Source organism: Chiloscyllium plagiosum, chromosome 38 (genome assembly GCF_004010195.1).
Source record: "Chiloscyllium plagiosum isolate BGI_BamShark_2017 chromosome 38, ASM401019v2, whole genome shotgun sequence".
Classification (NCBI taxonomy): Eukaryota; Metazoa; Chordata; class Chondrichthyes; order Orectolobiformes; family Hemiscylliidae; genus Chiloscyllium; species Chiloscyllium plagiosum.
The window spans coordinates 21993184-22008748 of NC_057747.1; the positions used below are offsets into that span (position 1 = coordinate 21993184).

General features: G+C 43.9%; 1 protein-coding gene across 1 annotated transcript in view; it reads left to right on the forward strand.

The window, feature by feature from the left end:
- LOC122541902 (PH and SEC7 domain-containing protein 1-like) overlaps positions 1-15565 on the forward strand; it is a 169900-nt gene that overhangs the window by 137989 nt on the left and 16346 nt on the right. Inside the window, 2 exon segments of the mRNA XM_043679086.1 lie at positions 10933-11123; positions 15258-15328. Of these exon segments, the coding sequence (XP_043535021.1) occupies positions 10933-11123; positions 15258-15328 (262 nt within the window).

Here is a 15565-nt window from a genome sequence, read left to right on the forward strand (position 1 = left end):
CCATGTGGGAAGGGAAATTGCGGTCTCTAAAGAAGGAGGCCATCTGGTGTGTTCTACGGTGGAACTGGTCCTCCTGGGAGCAGATACGGCGGAGGCGGAGGAATTGGGAATACGGGATGGCATTTTTGCAAGAGATAGGGTGGGAAGAGGTGTAATCCAGGTAGCTGTGGGAGTCGGTGGGTTTGTAGAAAATGTCAGTGTGTGTCTGGATGGGATGCTGTTTGGAAGGTCAGTGTGGACTTGATAGGCTGAATGGCCTGCTTCCACACTGGAGGGATTCAATGAAATCACTATTGAATCTACTTTTCTCACCCCTTCAGGTAGCATGTTCCAGGTTTCTGCGTGTTTTTAAAAATAAATCTTATTTCCTATCCAGTGCTTCCATTTCTTTCACCCTGAAATTGTGTCTTTGAGCCTCCAGTCTATCTGCTTTGTCAGAGCTCCGTGTAATTTTGATCAGCGTTCCTAAATCAGCACCTTAGCCTTCTCCACTCCAGGGAGACCAGCCCCAACTTTGCTTCCCTTCACGGAACTGACCAAAAAAAAGAGCATGATGCTGCGAAAATAAAATCAGCCAATGTTGGCAGCACTCAGCTTCTAGGCTGCATCTGTCGAGATCGAGAGAAAGTTAACATTTGAGGTTAAATCCCCTCTGATGGTACAGTTAAGTAACTCTTTTACATAATTCCCAAAGCAGATGTGTCTCGTCGCAATCAATAGACCATGTGTTAGGCATTAAGTAAACACTCTTATAACCTCTGGGAGATGGAAGGCACAGATTGTCATTATTTTATATAGAGATTATAATTAGCAACACACCTAACTGGAAATAGTCAGGAGTCTCCGGGGCAGTGTGTGGGCTGTGGCGGAGAGAAAGATGAGTGTATATGTAATGTAGTTTGTTTTTTCACTCAGGTTGTTTTGGAATGTAATCCGATTTTTCTGTTTTCTAACGCCTCTGGGCTTATTACAGTAAAATGTGAATCGTTGTCATCACTGAACTGTTTGAAGTCTGCGAGAACGTTAATTAACCCCTGGAGTACTGTTGATTAAGGGACCTGTTCCAATGGTACTCCACTATTTGGAGAAAGTGAGGACTGCAGATGCTGGGAAATCAAAGTCGAGAGTGTGGTGCTGGAAAAGCACAGCCGCTCAGGCAGCATCTGAGGAGCAGGAGAATCAACGTTCAGGCACAGGCCCTGCATCAGGCTTATTCCCAATGAAGGGTTTATGCCCGAAATGTTATTTTTCCTGCTCCTTGGATGCTGTCTGACCTGTGCTTTTCCAACACCATGCTCTCGACTACAACTATTTCCTTATCAAATGCTCGGATTAACCCTGAACTGCACCAATGATGAGACTAGTTCCAACTGTAAGCCTAAAGGTTGTGAGACATGTCGGAGTTGGTACCAGACTGACTCCTCAGATGGTAGGACTATCAGATGGAGAGAGACTGGATCACTTAGGACCATAAGAATGTAAGAAATAGGAGCAGGTCCTGTGACAGGTATCGTCCGTTATCCGAAAGTAGAGTGTTTCTATGAAACCTTTCGTAAGCTGAGATGACGAAAAGCGAAATAGCATTAATTTATATGGGAAAAATTTTGCCTTTCTTCGTAAAAGTGAAAATCCTCTTCAGATTTCTTTCGGTTAGTGAAAACCGGTGCTAATGTAGGTCTTTTGCAAAAGTGGTGGCGTAAAATGAACGTTCAAAAAGTGGGGATACCTGTCTAGGAAAGATGTTGTGAAACTTGAAAGGTTTCAGAAAAGATTTACAAGGATGTTGCCAGGTTAGGAGGGTTTGAGCTATAGGGAGAGGCTGAATAGGCTGTGGCTGTTTTCCCTGGAGTGTCGGAGACTGAGTGGTGATCTTATAGAGATTTATAAAATCATGAGGGGCACAGATAGGATGAATAGTCAAGATCTTTTCCCCAGGGTAAGGGAATCCAAAACTGGAGGGCAAAGATTTAGGGTGAGAGGGGAAAAATATAAAACAGACCCGAGGAGCAACATCTTCAGCAGAGGGTGGTACGTGTATGGAATGAATTGCCAGAGGAAGTGGTGGAGGCTGGTACCATTACAACGTTTAAAAGGCATCTGGATGGGTGTATGAAAAGGAAGGATTTAGAAGAATATGGGCACATGGGATTAGATTAATTTAGGATATCTGGTCGGCATGGAAGAGTTGGACTGAAGGGTCTCTTTCTGTGCTGCAAATTTCTTTAACTCTAGGTCGGCCATCTGGCCACTCGAACCTGCTGTGCCATCAATAAGATCACGACTGATCTTTTCACAGACTCAGGTCTTCCCCGCCATAACCATTAATTCCTTTACTGTTCAAAAATCGATCTTTGCCTTAAAAACATTCAATGAGGTAACCTCAGCTGCTACACAGGGTGGGGAATTTCACAGATTCACAACCCTTTGGATGAAGACATTCCTTCTCAACTCAGTCCTAAATCTGCTCCTCCTATATTGAGGCTGTGCCCCCCCCAGTTCTAAATTTCACCCATCAGTGGATTCAAACCTCTGCTTCTACCTTATCTATCCCATTCATAATTTTATATGTTTCTATATGATTTCCCCTCCATCTTCTAAATTCCAATGAGTACAGCCTCTGAAGACTATATTGTCTGGAGGAGAAAGAATAGGGGTGTGGAGATCTCCAAAAAAGCTATAGCATTTTAACAGGACTAGTCCGTGTAAATGCGGGAAGTATATTTGTGACGATGGAGGAGTCCAGAACCAGGAGTCATAGCTTAAGGGTAGGTGATTAAAGACAGAGATGATAGAGAAATTGCTTCATCCAGAGAGCGGAGAGCCTGTGGATCTCTCTGCCACAGAAAGTGATTGAAGCTGAAATGTTTTATAGAACGAGGTACACTTCACCTGAGAAAGGAGCAGCGCTCAGAAAGCTCATGATATTAAATAAACCTGTTGGACTATAACCTGGTGTCGTGTGACTTCTGACCTCAAGAAAGAGGTAAATAAAGTCCTGGATATGAAAGGGAATCAAAGGGTGTGGAGAGAAAGCAGGACCAGGGTATTGAGTTGGATGATCGGTAATGATCATATTGAATGGTGAAGCAGGCTTGAAGGGCTGAATGGCCTAATGCTGCTACAAAACTCTGGAGCTCCCTCCTCCGTGGCACAATGTCATCAAATAGCAAAGGGTGTGGAGAGAAAGCAGGACCAGGGTATTGAGTTGGATGATCGGTAATGATCATATTGAATGGTGAAGCAGGCTTGAAAGGCTGAATGGCCTACTGCTGCTATGTCCTATGTTTTTATGTAGCTTGCTTGTGAGTCAGAGTCATTGGGCTCAAAGCCCACTCCAGAGACATGAGTATCTGAACTGATGGGCCAATGCAGTACTGAGGGAGCGCTGTATTGTCTGAGGTACATTTTGTTTTTGAGGGGTTATCGTGACAATAAGTATACTTTTAAAAGCTTGCTTTTGTTACTAACCTACTTTTCTACTCAGCCTGTTCAGAGATATTCTTACACACCCCTGGAGCAGATGGGATTTGAACCCAGGTCTCTTGGTTCTGAGGAAGGGACACTACCACTGTGCCATGTGCCCCAGTTCCTACATTTCTTTATGCTGTCTCCCTGCTCTATTTAAATATCAATGATAGATCATAAACCACTGATGAAGGGGCATTTGTATTGGTTATCTCGGTAGTTTGTTGTATTGGATTCTTGTGGCAATAAATAAACTTTTTCATGAACTTCTTGTTTTTGAATGTGACATTAAGATAGACTCTGATTCATGTGGTGGATGCAGTAACACTTTTGAATGAAGAGGAGGGTATTTATTCCCAATATCCTGCTCAATAACAGACCCTTGACTAACATTAAGAAGATAAGAAATAGGAGCAGGAGTAGGCCATCTGGCCCTTCGAGCCTGCTCCACCATTTTATAAGATTATGGCTGATCTTTTTGTGGCCTCAGCTCCATTTATCTGCCCTCTTATCATAACCCTTAAATCCTTTAGTGTTCAAAACATTTTCTTAGTTTTAACAACATTCAATGAGGAAGCCTTACCTACTTCACTGAGCAGGGAATTCCATAGATTCACAACCCTCTGGATGAAGACTTTCCTTCCCAATTCAGTCCTAAATCTGCTTCCCCTAATTTTGAGGCTATACCCTCTTGTCCTGGTTTCACACATCAGTGGAAACAACCTCTCTACTTCTATCTTATCTATTCCCTTCATAATTTTAAATGTTTCTATAAGATCCCCCCCCCCCCCACCCCTTCTACATTCCGCTGGCAGGTGAGATATGTGCCATGGAGGGATGCAATAAACCAATGTGGGCATTCAGTGGGTCCCCTCGTTCAAAGTCATTGACTGCTCTTGCTGCCAACTTGCTGGTGTCACCCTATTCCACTTACCCCTGCCTGGATCCCTTGTCAATCCAAGACCTCTGGTCTCTGGGTGTCATAATGCCAGGTGCCAGTGTGTCTTCAGTGGTGCTGCCAAGTACTGAAGAGTTGCCAATCTCTGATAGGCGAGACCACAGCCCCTGGCCCAGGTGAAGACCCAATCTTAACCAGTCAAGTGTCTGAGCTGTCCAAATGCACCAAGCGCTGGAATATATGCAGTTTGGGCTGACACAACACAAGTGTCAGGAAATTACCATCTTGAACAAGAGAGAATCTAACCATTGCCCTTGGCATTGAATGATGTCATCATTGCAGACCCACCCCTCCCCATACCAACATCCAGCGACTTACCATTTACCATTGACCAGAAACTGAAATTGACTCGCCAGATAAATACAGTGGTTATAGAGCCAGTCAGAGGCTAAGAATCTTGCAGCGAGTAACTCCCCAAAACCTGTCCACCATCTACAAGGCACAAGTCAGGAGTGTAGTGAAATTCTCTCCACTTGTCTGGATGAGGTACAGATTCAGTAACTCTCTAGCAACTTGACACCATCCAGGATAAAGCAACCTGCTTGATTGGTATCACATCCATTTTCTCCACTACCATGGAAGGTCAGTAGCAGCAGTGTGTACCATCCCCAAGATGCACTGCAGAAATTCATCAAAGGTCTTTAGGCAACACCTTCCAAACCCAAGAACATTCCCATTTAGAAGGACAAGGACAGCAGATAAATGAGAACACTACCCCTTGCAAGTTCCCCTTCAAGCCAATCACCATCCTGACTTGGAAATACATGGCTGTTCCTTCAGTGTGGCTTGGTCAAAACTCTGGAGCTCCCTCCTCCGTGGCACAATGTCATCAAATAGCCCACCACCATCTTCAGGATACCTAAGGATGGGCAATAAATGTTGGCTTAACCAGTGATGCGCTCACACACTGTGAATGTGAAATAAAATGTCTCAGGTTGTTTTGAAAGCAAAAAAGGGATGTGGAGTGTCTGTGGAGAGAGAAAGGGAGTTAGCATTCCAAGTCAATGGCCATTCATCAGAATTAAAAATGTAAAAGTTTTTAAGCTTTTGGGAAGTTGCAGGGATGCAGCAAAGAGATGGGGAGAATAAATTCTGTGACGAGCTGGAGGTCAGGAAAGATTAAGCAACAAAAGATTTCATGATGCGATCTGTTCTGACAATCTTGACAGTCAGATAGACTAGAGCGACTGAATGGCCACATCCTGTCTCCATACAACGTTAGAACCGCAGGGAGATGAGCAGAACTGAAGCTTGCAGAATATTTTTAACACTGTGAAACAATGAGGTTGGTATAACAGTGCCACTGATGCCTGAATATCAGAATCGCTGTTATATTAGGATTTATCTCCAGTCTTGTGATGTGGGAGCTGAAAAGGTTCCAATGACTGAATTCAGGGAATGAGAATTTGGTCCAGCTGCAAATAGCCTTAGGATTAAAACAGAGCAACTTAATTATAGTGACAAGCAGTGCATGGCACCAAAAATGAATTAGCTCTCAAGGTGTTCAAAGAAACAGACTGAAAAATGAAATGGCAGCAGAACACAGTGACATATAGTACGATTAGAAGCATTATTGCAGTAAGAGAAAGTGTCATTGGTGTCAAGGTTTGTATGAATGCTGTGCAACACTGTAAAATGTTCGATAAAGCCGTAAGAAATAGGAACATGAATAGGCTATTCAGCCCCTTGAGCATGCTTACCCATTCATGGCTGATCCGATCTTCTTCCTGCCCACTCTCCTGCCCATTCCCTGTAACCCTTCATTCTTTGACTGATCAAGAATCTATCTCAGCCTGAAATATACACAAGGACTCTGTCCCCACAGCTATCTATGGCAGAGTTCCAAAGACACTCAAACCTCTGAAAGAAGAAATTCCTCCTCATCTTCGTCTTAAATTGGCATCCCTTTATTTTGAGACCGTGTCCTCTAGTCCTAGACTCTCTCATGAGGGGAAACATCCTCTCAGCCTCTACCCTGTCAAGCCCCTCAAGAATCCTATATGGTTCAATGAAATCATTTTTCATTCTTGTAAATCCCAGTGAGTAGAATCCCAATCTGTTTAGCCTGTACTCACTAGACAATCATTCCATACTGGGGATTACCTGAGTGAATCTTCTGTGAATTCTCTCCAATAAAATGGTATGTTTCCTTAGATAAGAGAACCAAAACTGCTGTCAGTACTCTAGCTATGGTCTCACCAGCATCTTGTACGGTTACAGTAAGACTTCCCTACTCTTATACTCAAACTCCCTTGAAATAAGGACCAACATTCCATTACTTTTCCTGATTACCTGCTGCATCCGTGTACTAGCTTTCTGTGTTTTGGGCACAAGTAACCCCAAGTCCCTTTGTGTTGCAGCTTTCTGCGGTTTAAGTGCTACTGTGTTCTTCTGTTCTCCCTTCCAAAATGAACAACTTTGCATTTCCCCATCCGGGATTAACTCTGATCGTGGGAAGGAGAGGTTGAGAAGGCTGGACCTATACTTGATGGAGTTGAGAGGAATGAGAGGAGACCTTATTGAAATATATCAGAGTCTGAGGAAGCTTGACAGGATAGATGCTGAGAGGTTGGTTCTCCTTGTGGTAGAGTTTAGGACCAGAGGCCATATTCTTAAAAGCAAAAGGTTGTCCATTTAGAACAGGGATGAAGAGGAGTTCCGTCTCTCAGAGTGCAGGCTAAATCTGTGGAGTTGTTTACTGCAGGGGTATCTGGCTCATTAAGTATAAGACCATAAGACATAGGAGTGGAAGCAAGGCCATTTGGCCCATCAAGTCCACTCTGCCATTTAATCCCGGCTGATGGGTGTTTCAAGTATATTGAGGGCTGATAGATTCCTAATCAATAAGGGAATCAAGGGTTATGGGCATTGGGCAGGAAAGTGGATTTGAGGATTATCAGATCAGAGAAGATCATGGCAGAGAAGATTCAGTGGGCCGAATGGTCTAATTCTATTTCTTTGACTTTATGGCCTTTAGTATCCATTCACCATATAATCTGAAACAGATCCTTGCTGAGAATATTCGAAGTCAGCAATGACATTGCACATTTGTGTGATGTTCTCTTTGTGTCAGGAAGGAGTTGGGGGACGATAATGAGTATTAATTCTGGGCTGTCTTGTTCAACAAAATAATATTTAATTGAAATCTGTATTTGTATGATGCTGTAATCCCAAACCAGAGATTACACCCAATATTCTTAGCTCCACATTTTTGAACAATACCTTCTTCATTTGGCTAGCTTCCACTTCTCTGTGAACTTGTATTAATTAGAGGGGGAAAGTATGATATAATTATCAAAACCCAAATGTCAGGAAGTGGAGTTTTATGCAACAGTTAATTGGGAAGTTAATCAGCCATGAACTGGGAACAGTTGGAACTCTTGACAAAAGCTTTAGTAGAATGCTTAAATAGAAATGCGTAGCTTCGAAGGTTCAGAAAGCATAACTTTTCAATTAGTTTTTCCTATTTTAACAGCACACCCGTTAATTGCATTGATTTTTCATTCAGTCCCTGTGAGAATTCTCTTCATATATCTGTGATTATCTGCAGTGAAGCTGTGAAGTCTTTACATGATGCACAGTCTGACTTGGGGAGGAAAAAAGACAAAGTCTTTTTCTATAAAAAGTGAGTGAGTAATTATAGGGCTTGGCCCAGTGCCATTCATAAGGGCAGGGAGTCCGAGTCTTCAATGTCAAATTTGTCTTGACTCGTACTGGTCCTGTTTGGTGTTAAAATAATTAATGAGTCCACAGAAAGATCAGCCATGAATGGTGGAGCAGGCTCGATGGGCAGAATGGCCTACTCCTGCTCCCATTTCTTATAAGCCCACTAACTGACATCCAAAAATGGCAAAGTGAGAAAGGGTGTTGTTGTGTAATGTAACAGTTCTGAAAGGGTTAATATTGGAGACTGTATTAAAGGTCCACCCATACTATTGCTGTCATAGGGGCTGGCATGAGTGAACATTTTATTTCCACTGGTCTGCCAATCTTAACACTCACTAGTGGTTTACCTCTACCACTTTAAACCACATAGGCCCTTAGAACCACTCCGTGAAAGAGGATCTGAAGCAAAAACAGAAATAGCTGAAGAAACTCAGCAAGTCTGCAGTGAGAGAGGATGGTGGCAACAAGCTACCCCAAACCAAAGGTGGTAGTGGTTGGCATCATAACAGGGGAAGGGAGAAAATGAGAGAGAGAGACACATAAAAAATTAAAATCCAGAAGATGCCATGTAGAACAGTTGAGATGAGACACAGTTTTTGAGGGAGATCGCTGGTTTCCATTAGAGGGTGGTTTACTATGGAGATGATATTGATTCTGATTTCCATTGATGAATATTCATGGAGGGACACTGCCATACCTTTAGAAAAGCGTTTTGACCTCTAACTTACACTGCATCCCAATATGTAGGCCTTGAAATGACACACTATGGTGCTAGTCTACATGAAGCACTGAGGGGTGTGTTAATCTGGAGATCGTTATTGGTCTAGCAATCGAGTGATGGCACTAATGAACCAGGGGCAAGAGTTTAAATCCCACAAGATCAGCTGGGAACTTTAAATTCAATTAATTACATGAAAATGTGGGCCTAAAATAAACTAAATTCTGTTATGGTGACCATGACACCTCAAGATTGTTAGAAAAGTAATCAAATTCACTAATGTCCTTAAGTGGTCTAGCCAATATGGGACTCCAGACCCTTAGCAATGTGGTCAATTCTTAATGACCCTCTGAAATGCCCAAGCATGTCACTCTTATTCAAGAAGGCAGCACACTGCCACCTCCCAGGGGCAATTATGGATGGGCTTGACTTGCCAGTGACGACCCCACCTTGTGAATGAATATAAAACACTTCAAGGGGCCACACTTTAGATCTCGTTGTTCTGGTGAACCACACAATGCAGCAAGATTGGTGCCCAGTGCCCCCTGTGCAGTCAAGTCATTGTGTGGTAAATAGAGCAATAGATGCTGAAGAGTGTCAATTCCTGGGAGTGACAACAATCTGTCCTGGTCCAACCACATTGACACTACAGTCAAGAAAGCACAGCAATACCTCCACTTCCTTGGGAAGCCAAAGAAATTCAGCATGTCCCTAAAGACGCTTATAAACTTTTATAGATGTGCCATAGAAAGTATCCAATCTGGATGAACCACAGTGTGGTATGGCAACTGTACTTCCCAAGACTGGAAGAAAGTACAGAGAGTGTGCCCGGTCTTTCACACAAACCAGCCTCCCATCCACTGACTTCATCTACAACTCCCACTGCATCAGGAAAGCAACCAATATAATCAAAGACTCTTCCCATCCTGGGTATATTTTCTTCCATCCTCTTAATTTGGGCTGAAGGTATAGAAGTTTGTATACACATTCAAGCAGGTTCAAGAGCAGCTTCCTTGCTGCTGTTATCAGACTTTTGAATGGATCTCTTTAATTTAATTGTGATCTCTCTCTGCATCATCTGTAACACTATCCTGCACTCTCTGTTCTGTTACCCTGATGTATTTGTATAGTACGATCTGCCTGTAAGGCACGTAAGACAACACTTTTCACTGTACCATGGTACACGTGACAGTAATAAATCAAATCACCATTCTCCTGTGACTCGTGGATGTACACTGGAAAGTGTGAGAGGCTGGAGCAGCATTATGGACCTCTCAAAATGAGCAAGGATGTAGCTTCAAATCCTTCTTCAATCCTAGAGCATGAAAATAAAGGCTTATCACCCCAGGGCAGATCTGAGGGTTTGTATCAGTTTAAATTGAGATCCCACTGGCTGCCCAGGTAGCAAAAGAAGAATCTCTGGTAACTATCTCTGAGTCACCATCAAATTATCATATTGCCGCTTGTGTAAATTGATTGCTCCATTTCCTACGTTATCACAATACCTGTATTTCAGAAAGATACTTAATTCACTGTAAAGCACTTTGAGAATTCAGTGATGATTAAAAGCATTATGCAAATGTAATTATTTTTGCTTGTAGGTTGGAATCTATTTCTGTGCTATTTGAGCCCAGATGTTAATATGTTAAGGATTTTCATGTACATTTGCCTGCACTGTTTCACAACTGTGATCCTTTTTAAGAATCTTGTAAAGCTGGGGTAGTTTAAGGGAACACTACCAACTTCAAACCGAAAATTATAAAGTCCTCAACATTGTGCTTGTCCAACTAAGCAACCCAGTCTATGGCTAGAGATTGGCGTGGAGAGCAAAAACATAATAGCAAATTCAGCAATAATACAACTGCAAATAAAAACCGAACAAACTGCAGATGCTGTAAATGAGGAACAAAAACAGAATTTGCTGGAAAAGCTCAGCAGGTCTGGCAGCACCTGTGAAGTAATGTTACAGATACTGCCAGACCTGCTGAGCTTTTCCAGCAACTTGTTTTTTTTTTCCATCATACAATTGCTATTAATTGAGCCACAGAAGTTGTCACTTGTGCCTTGATGCTTTTTGTGAGTTTATTCTGAAGATTCGCTTTTTATTGTTTGGTTCTTCTGACAGTAATGAGGAAGAGCTGCGGAAATCCCTGTCCGAGCTGGTGGACGAGAGGACGGATCCCAGCCTGAAGGCGATGAATAGGATCAGCGGTGGGAGCAACCCCTTCCTGGATATTGTGCAAGATCCCAACGCGGCCACGTACAAGCATGGCTTCCTGGTGCGCAAGGTTCACGCGGATTCTGATGGGAAAAAAAGTAAGGATTGAAGATGCGATGACATTCACAATTTGTACATAGCTTGAGCACCATCCTAGTAACGGAAAGATTTTGCCTGGAGTGCAGTGTCTCAGTGTGAACATGTGGTTCACTGTTGACAGCAATGATACAATTAGAACAGAGCTGTCCAAAATATTAGCCAAGGTGCGGAAATCCCTGCCTGAGCCAACGCACGGGAAGACAGATCCCCGCCTGAAGGCGATTGAATAGGATCAGCGGTGGGAGCAACCCCTTCCTGCCAGACTTGCTGGTCGCTGACTTCTCCCAGTGTTACTGTTGAGCAGTTGGGCTGTTCATGTTTCACTGAAAGACCACCCTTCTTTGCCTGGGCCACAATGAACCGCTGGCTAACTGGGGAATCCAACCTCGAGGCAGAACGGCAAGTTAGTCTGTGCTGTCCGATCCCTTGTCGGAATGGTTAAGTTCTGGCAGGCTGTCCAAGTTGACACACAGTAAGTCATTTGTGAAGTAGTGCCCTACAAAGTGACTTGGCCCTTTCTCTTGGATGACCCAACTATTCCTTACTATGTTCAATCTGCTCAGTGACAGTGTTTAATAAAAACACTGTTTCTTCACAGTGCTGGACAGCTTTGAGTTGGGAACTGTTCTGGGTTTTATCAGCACTTTGATCATTGCTGTCTCATTTTATTCAGATTGTTCGGAAACTGTTCCTAGTTAATGGTTATTACTGATGTGGCACTGGGACCTTTTGACCTCCACAAGTAAATGTGCCTACCCTTCAGACTCAGAGTCCCTACAGTGTGGAAAGAGGCCAATCAGCACATTGGGTCTGCACTGACCTCTGAACAGCATCCCATCCAGACCATCTCCCAGCCAGACCCACCCACTACCATCCCTTTAACTCTGCATTTCCCATGACTCATCCACCTGACCTGCACATCTTTGGACTGTGGGAGGAAACCCACGCAGACACACGGAAACTGTGCAAACTCCAGACAGGCAGTTGCCTGAGGCTGGAATTGAACCCGGGTCCCTGGTGCTGTGAGGCAGCAGTGCTAAACACTAAGCCACCGTGAGATTTTCCGAATTGCTTGGGAAATCCCTCTACTATTAACTTCACCTGACAGAGTTGGTGATAGTTAGATGCTTAAGTTATTGGGGTGTTTGGTGATCTGAAAGAGGTCCTTTAAGACTTATGACCAGGTTTGATAGAGTAGATGTTTCCACTTGTTGGGGAAGACTAACACTTAGAGTAAGTATAAGGCAGTCACAATTAAATCCAGTGTGAAGATCAGGAGACTTTTTATTTTAACCAGAGGGCAATGAGAATGTGGAACTTTGTCACATGTGAGTTGGTCGAGGTGAACACTCGTGACTGGTTTACTGGGAAGATGTGTGAGGGAGTAGGGGATAGTGCGTTTTGTTGAGGGGCTTTGTTGAAGATGGATAGGACCTGGCTCATGTGATATAGACTCGGACTGGTTGGACTGACTTCATACAGCTAGCATTCTGACAGTGATCCGATACTGTCAGGATTGTGGAAGGTTGTATATCAGAACCACAGGGAACAGAAGTAGGTCATCTAGCCACTCATGTCTATCCCACCATTCAGCAGGTTTATGGTTGATCGACCCGAGTCCTCAATTGCTATTTCAGCTCATCATAGCCATCTGATAGTTCCAAAATCTATTGTCCATCTCTTTAAATGCTTTCAGTGATTTAGTCTCCCCTCCTGTCTTGGGGTAAAGAATTCCAGACAATCAATACCCTTGAGGAGATGAAATCACTTTGCCTCTCAGTTTTAAACGTGTGTCCCCTTATTCTTTATCTATGTCCTTTTATGTTTAAGATCACCACACTATCGGAGACAGATTCTCAATATCTACTCTGTCAAGATCCCTCAGGGTCTTGGAATGTTTCAATCAGATCTCCCCTAAACCCTAATGTATAAAGGCCTAACCTGTTTGGCCATTCTTCAGCTCAGGAATCAGCAGAGGGAATCTCTTTTTGAACTGCTCTCCTGTTCTTTCTCAAAGATCAGGACCAAAACTCTACACTGTACTCCAGCTGAAGGCTCACTAATATCCTGTGGAGATGTAACACGATTTCCCTGTTTTTAAACTCCATCTTGCTGCACCTGCATGCTAACTTCCTGTTGGGCTCAAAAAAAAACTGCAGATGCTGGAATCCAAAGTAGGCTGGCTGGAGGCTGGAGGAACACAGCAGGTCGGGCAGCATCAGGAGGTGGAGAAGTCCAAGTTTCAGGTGTAACCCACATTGCAGCCCTGAAGAAGGGTTACCGCCGAAATATCGACCAACCCCCCCCCCCACCTCCTCATACTGCCCGCTTGCTGTGTTCTTCCAGCCTCCCGCCTGTCAACTTTCTCTTGGGATCATTCCAACTGATCTCCAGCAGTTTCCTACACCTTCCCTAGTCAGACTCCAGCTTGAACCGTATCCACTCTGCTGCTTGACTAACTGGATCTGTTTGCATTTCATGACAGGGAGTTCCACAACCCAGACTACGTGGCTGCTTTCTAACTCCTGAGCCGTCCTGACCGTCCTCCTGTATCTGTAATATTTTCTGTACGCTACGATGTTTCCTATGAAATTAGGAGGGGCATAGATAAGGTGAATAGCCAAGGTCTTTTTCCTCGGGTGGCGAAGTCCAGAACTAGAGGGCATAGGTTTAAGGTGGGAGGGGAGAGTTTTAAAAGGGACCTGAGGGGGAACTTTTCCCACACAGAGAGTGGTTTATATGTGGAACAAATTTAGTTAAAGAAGGGTTATACCCGAAATGTTGACTTCTCCAGCTCCTGATCCTGGCTGGTTTGTTGATTTCTTCCAGCTTCCTGCTTGTCTTCCTTGTATGTAGAATGAGTTGCCAGAGGAAGTGGTCGAGGCCATTTCAATTACAACATTTAAAAGACATTTGGACATATACATAGTTATGGGCCAAACGCAGGTAAATAACACTAGCTTAGTTTAGGAAACCTGGTCGGCACGGAGGAGTTGGACTGAAGGGTCTGTTTCCGTGCTGTGTTACTCTATGACTCTAAACCAACTCCTTGAAAGCCCCTCAAAGATGCAGCCTCAGCCCCCACCTCCAGTCCTCTGCTACTGTATCAGCCTCAAACCAACCACTTGGACAGAACGTGTGGTCATCCTCATCTCTTCACTCTTTGTCTCTCATTCATTTGTTCTTGTGCCTCAGTGGAGTATCTGAGCCTGCTTTACTACGTAAAGGAATTATAGAAATGCAGCGTGGTTCATTCACTGCACTCGTCCAGGCACCATGGCTGGGTTAGTTTAGGTTCGGCAGCTCTTGGGGAATAGAGGTAGCCTTCCTCTCAGGGTCTGCCCATAACATCACAACAGGACTGCACAGTCATTCCAGACCGGACTGTACCACCACAGCACCTGGAGGACATATACTGTTAGAGGATGACACCCTTTTTGATGTAAGCATTTTCAGACTTGAGCTGCTTAGCTTTCATCCGACCTTGGTCCAATTCTTGAAAGAATGGACAGACATAAGGCACAGGAGAAGAATTAGGCCATTTGGCCCATCAAGCCTGCTCCACCATTCGAGCGTGGCTGTTAAGTTTCTCAGCCCGTTCTCCTGCCTTCCCATGACTCTGGATCCCCTCATTAATCAAAAACCAATCTTTGTCTTAAAGACACTCAGTGACTTTATCTCCTTAGCCCTCTGTAGCAATGAGTTCCCCAGGGTTCTCCTCAGGCTGGAGAAATTCCTCCTTATCTCAGTTCTAAAGGGTTACCTTTCACTCTTGAGGCTGTGACCTCGGGACCTAGTGTCTCCTACTCGTGGTAACATCTTCTCCATGTCCACTCTATCCAGGTCCCTCAGTATTCTGTACATTTCAATTAGATCCCCCCCCCGCCCCCATCCTTATAAACTCCATCACGTGCAGACCCAGAGTCCTCAATTGTTCCTCATTTGGTAAGCACTTCATCCCTGGGATCATTTTTGTAAACCTCCTCTGGACACTTTTCCAAAGTCAGCACATCCTTGGTTAGATATCGAGCCCAAAACTGCTCATGGTAAGCTGTTAAAGGTTCATGTTTTGGAAAGATTCTGTGAAGAACCGTCTGGAGTATGTGTCATCTGTCTGCATTTTCCCCCCACAGCTCCCCGAGGGAGAAGAGGCTGGAAAACCTTCTATGCTGTGTTAAAAGGAATGATCCTCTATTTACAAAAGGTTTGGTTGTTTTGTTTGCGCTTTGATGTTTTGGTTAAATGACGAATTGTAGTTGAACCACTCCCCCCCCTCCCCCCCCACCCAACCAAGTGATGTAATAAAGCTCTACTCGCCTTGCTCCAGTCCCTATCTCACACTGTCTGGGGCTGAATTCGATCTGTTTTGTATCGCGTTGTTGTACTTGACACCAAAATGTGCTTCTGCGAATGTACCATAACTAAGACCTGACTCAGATAG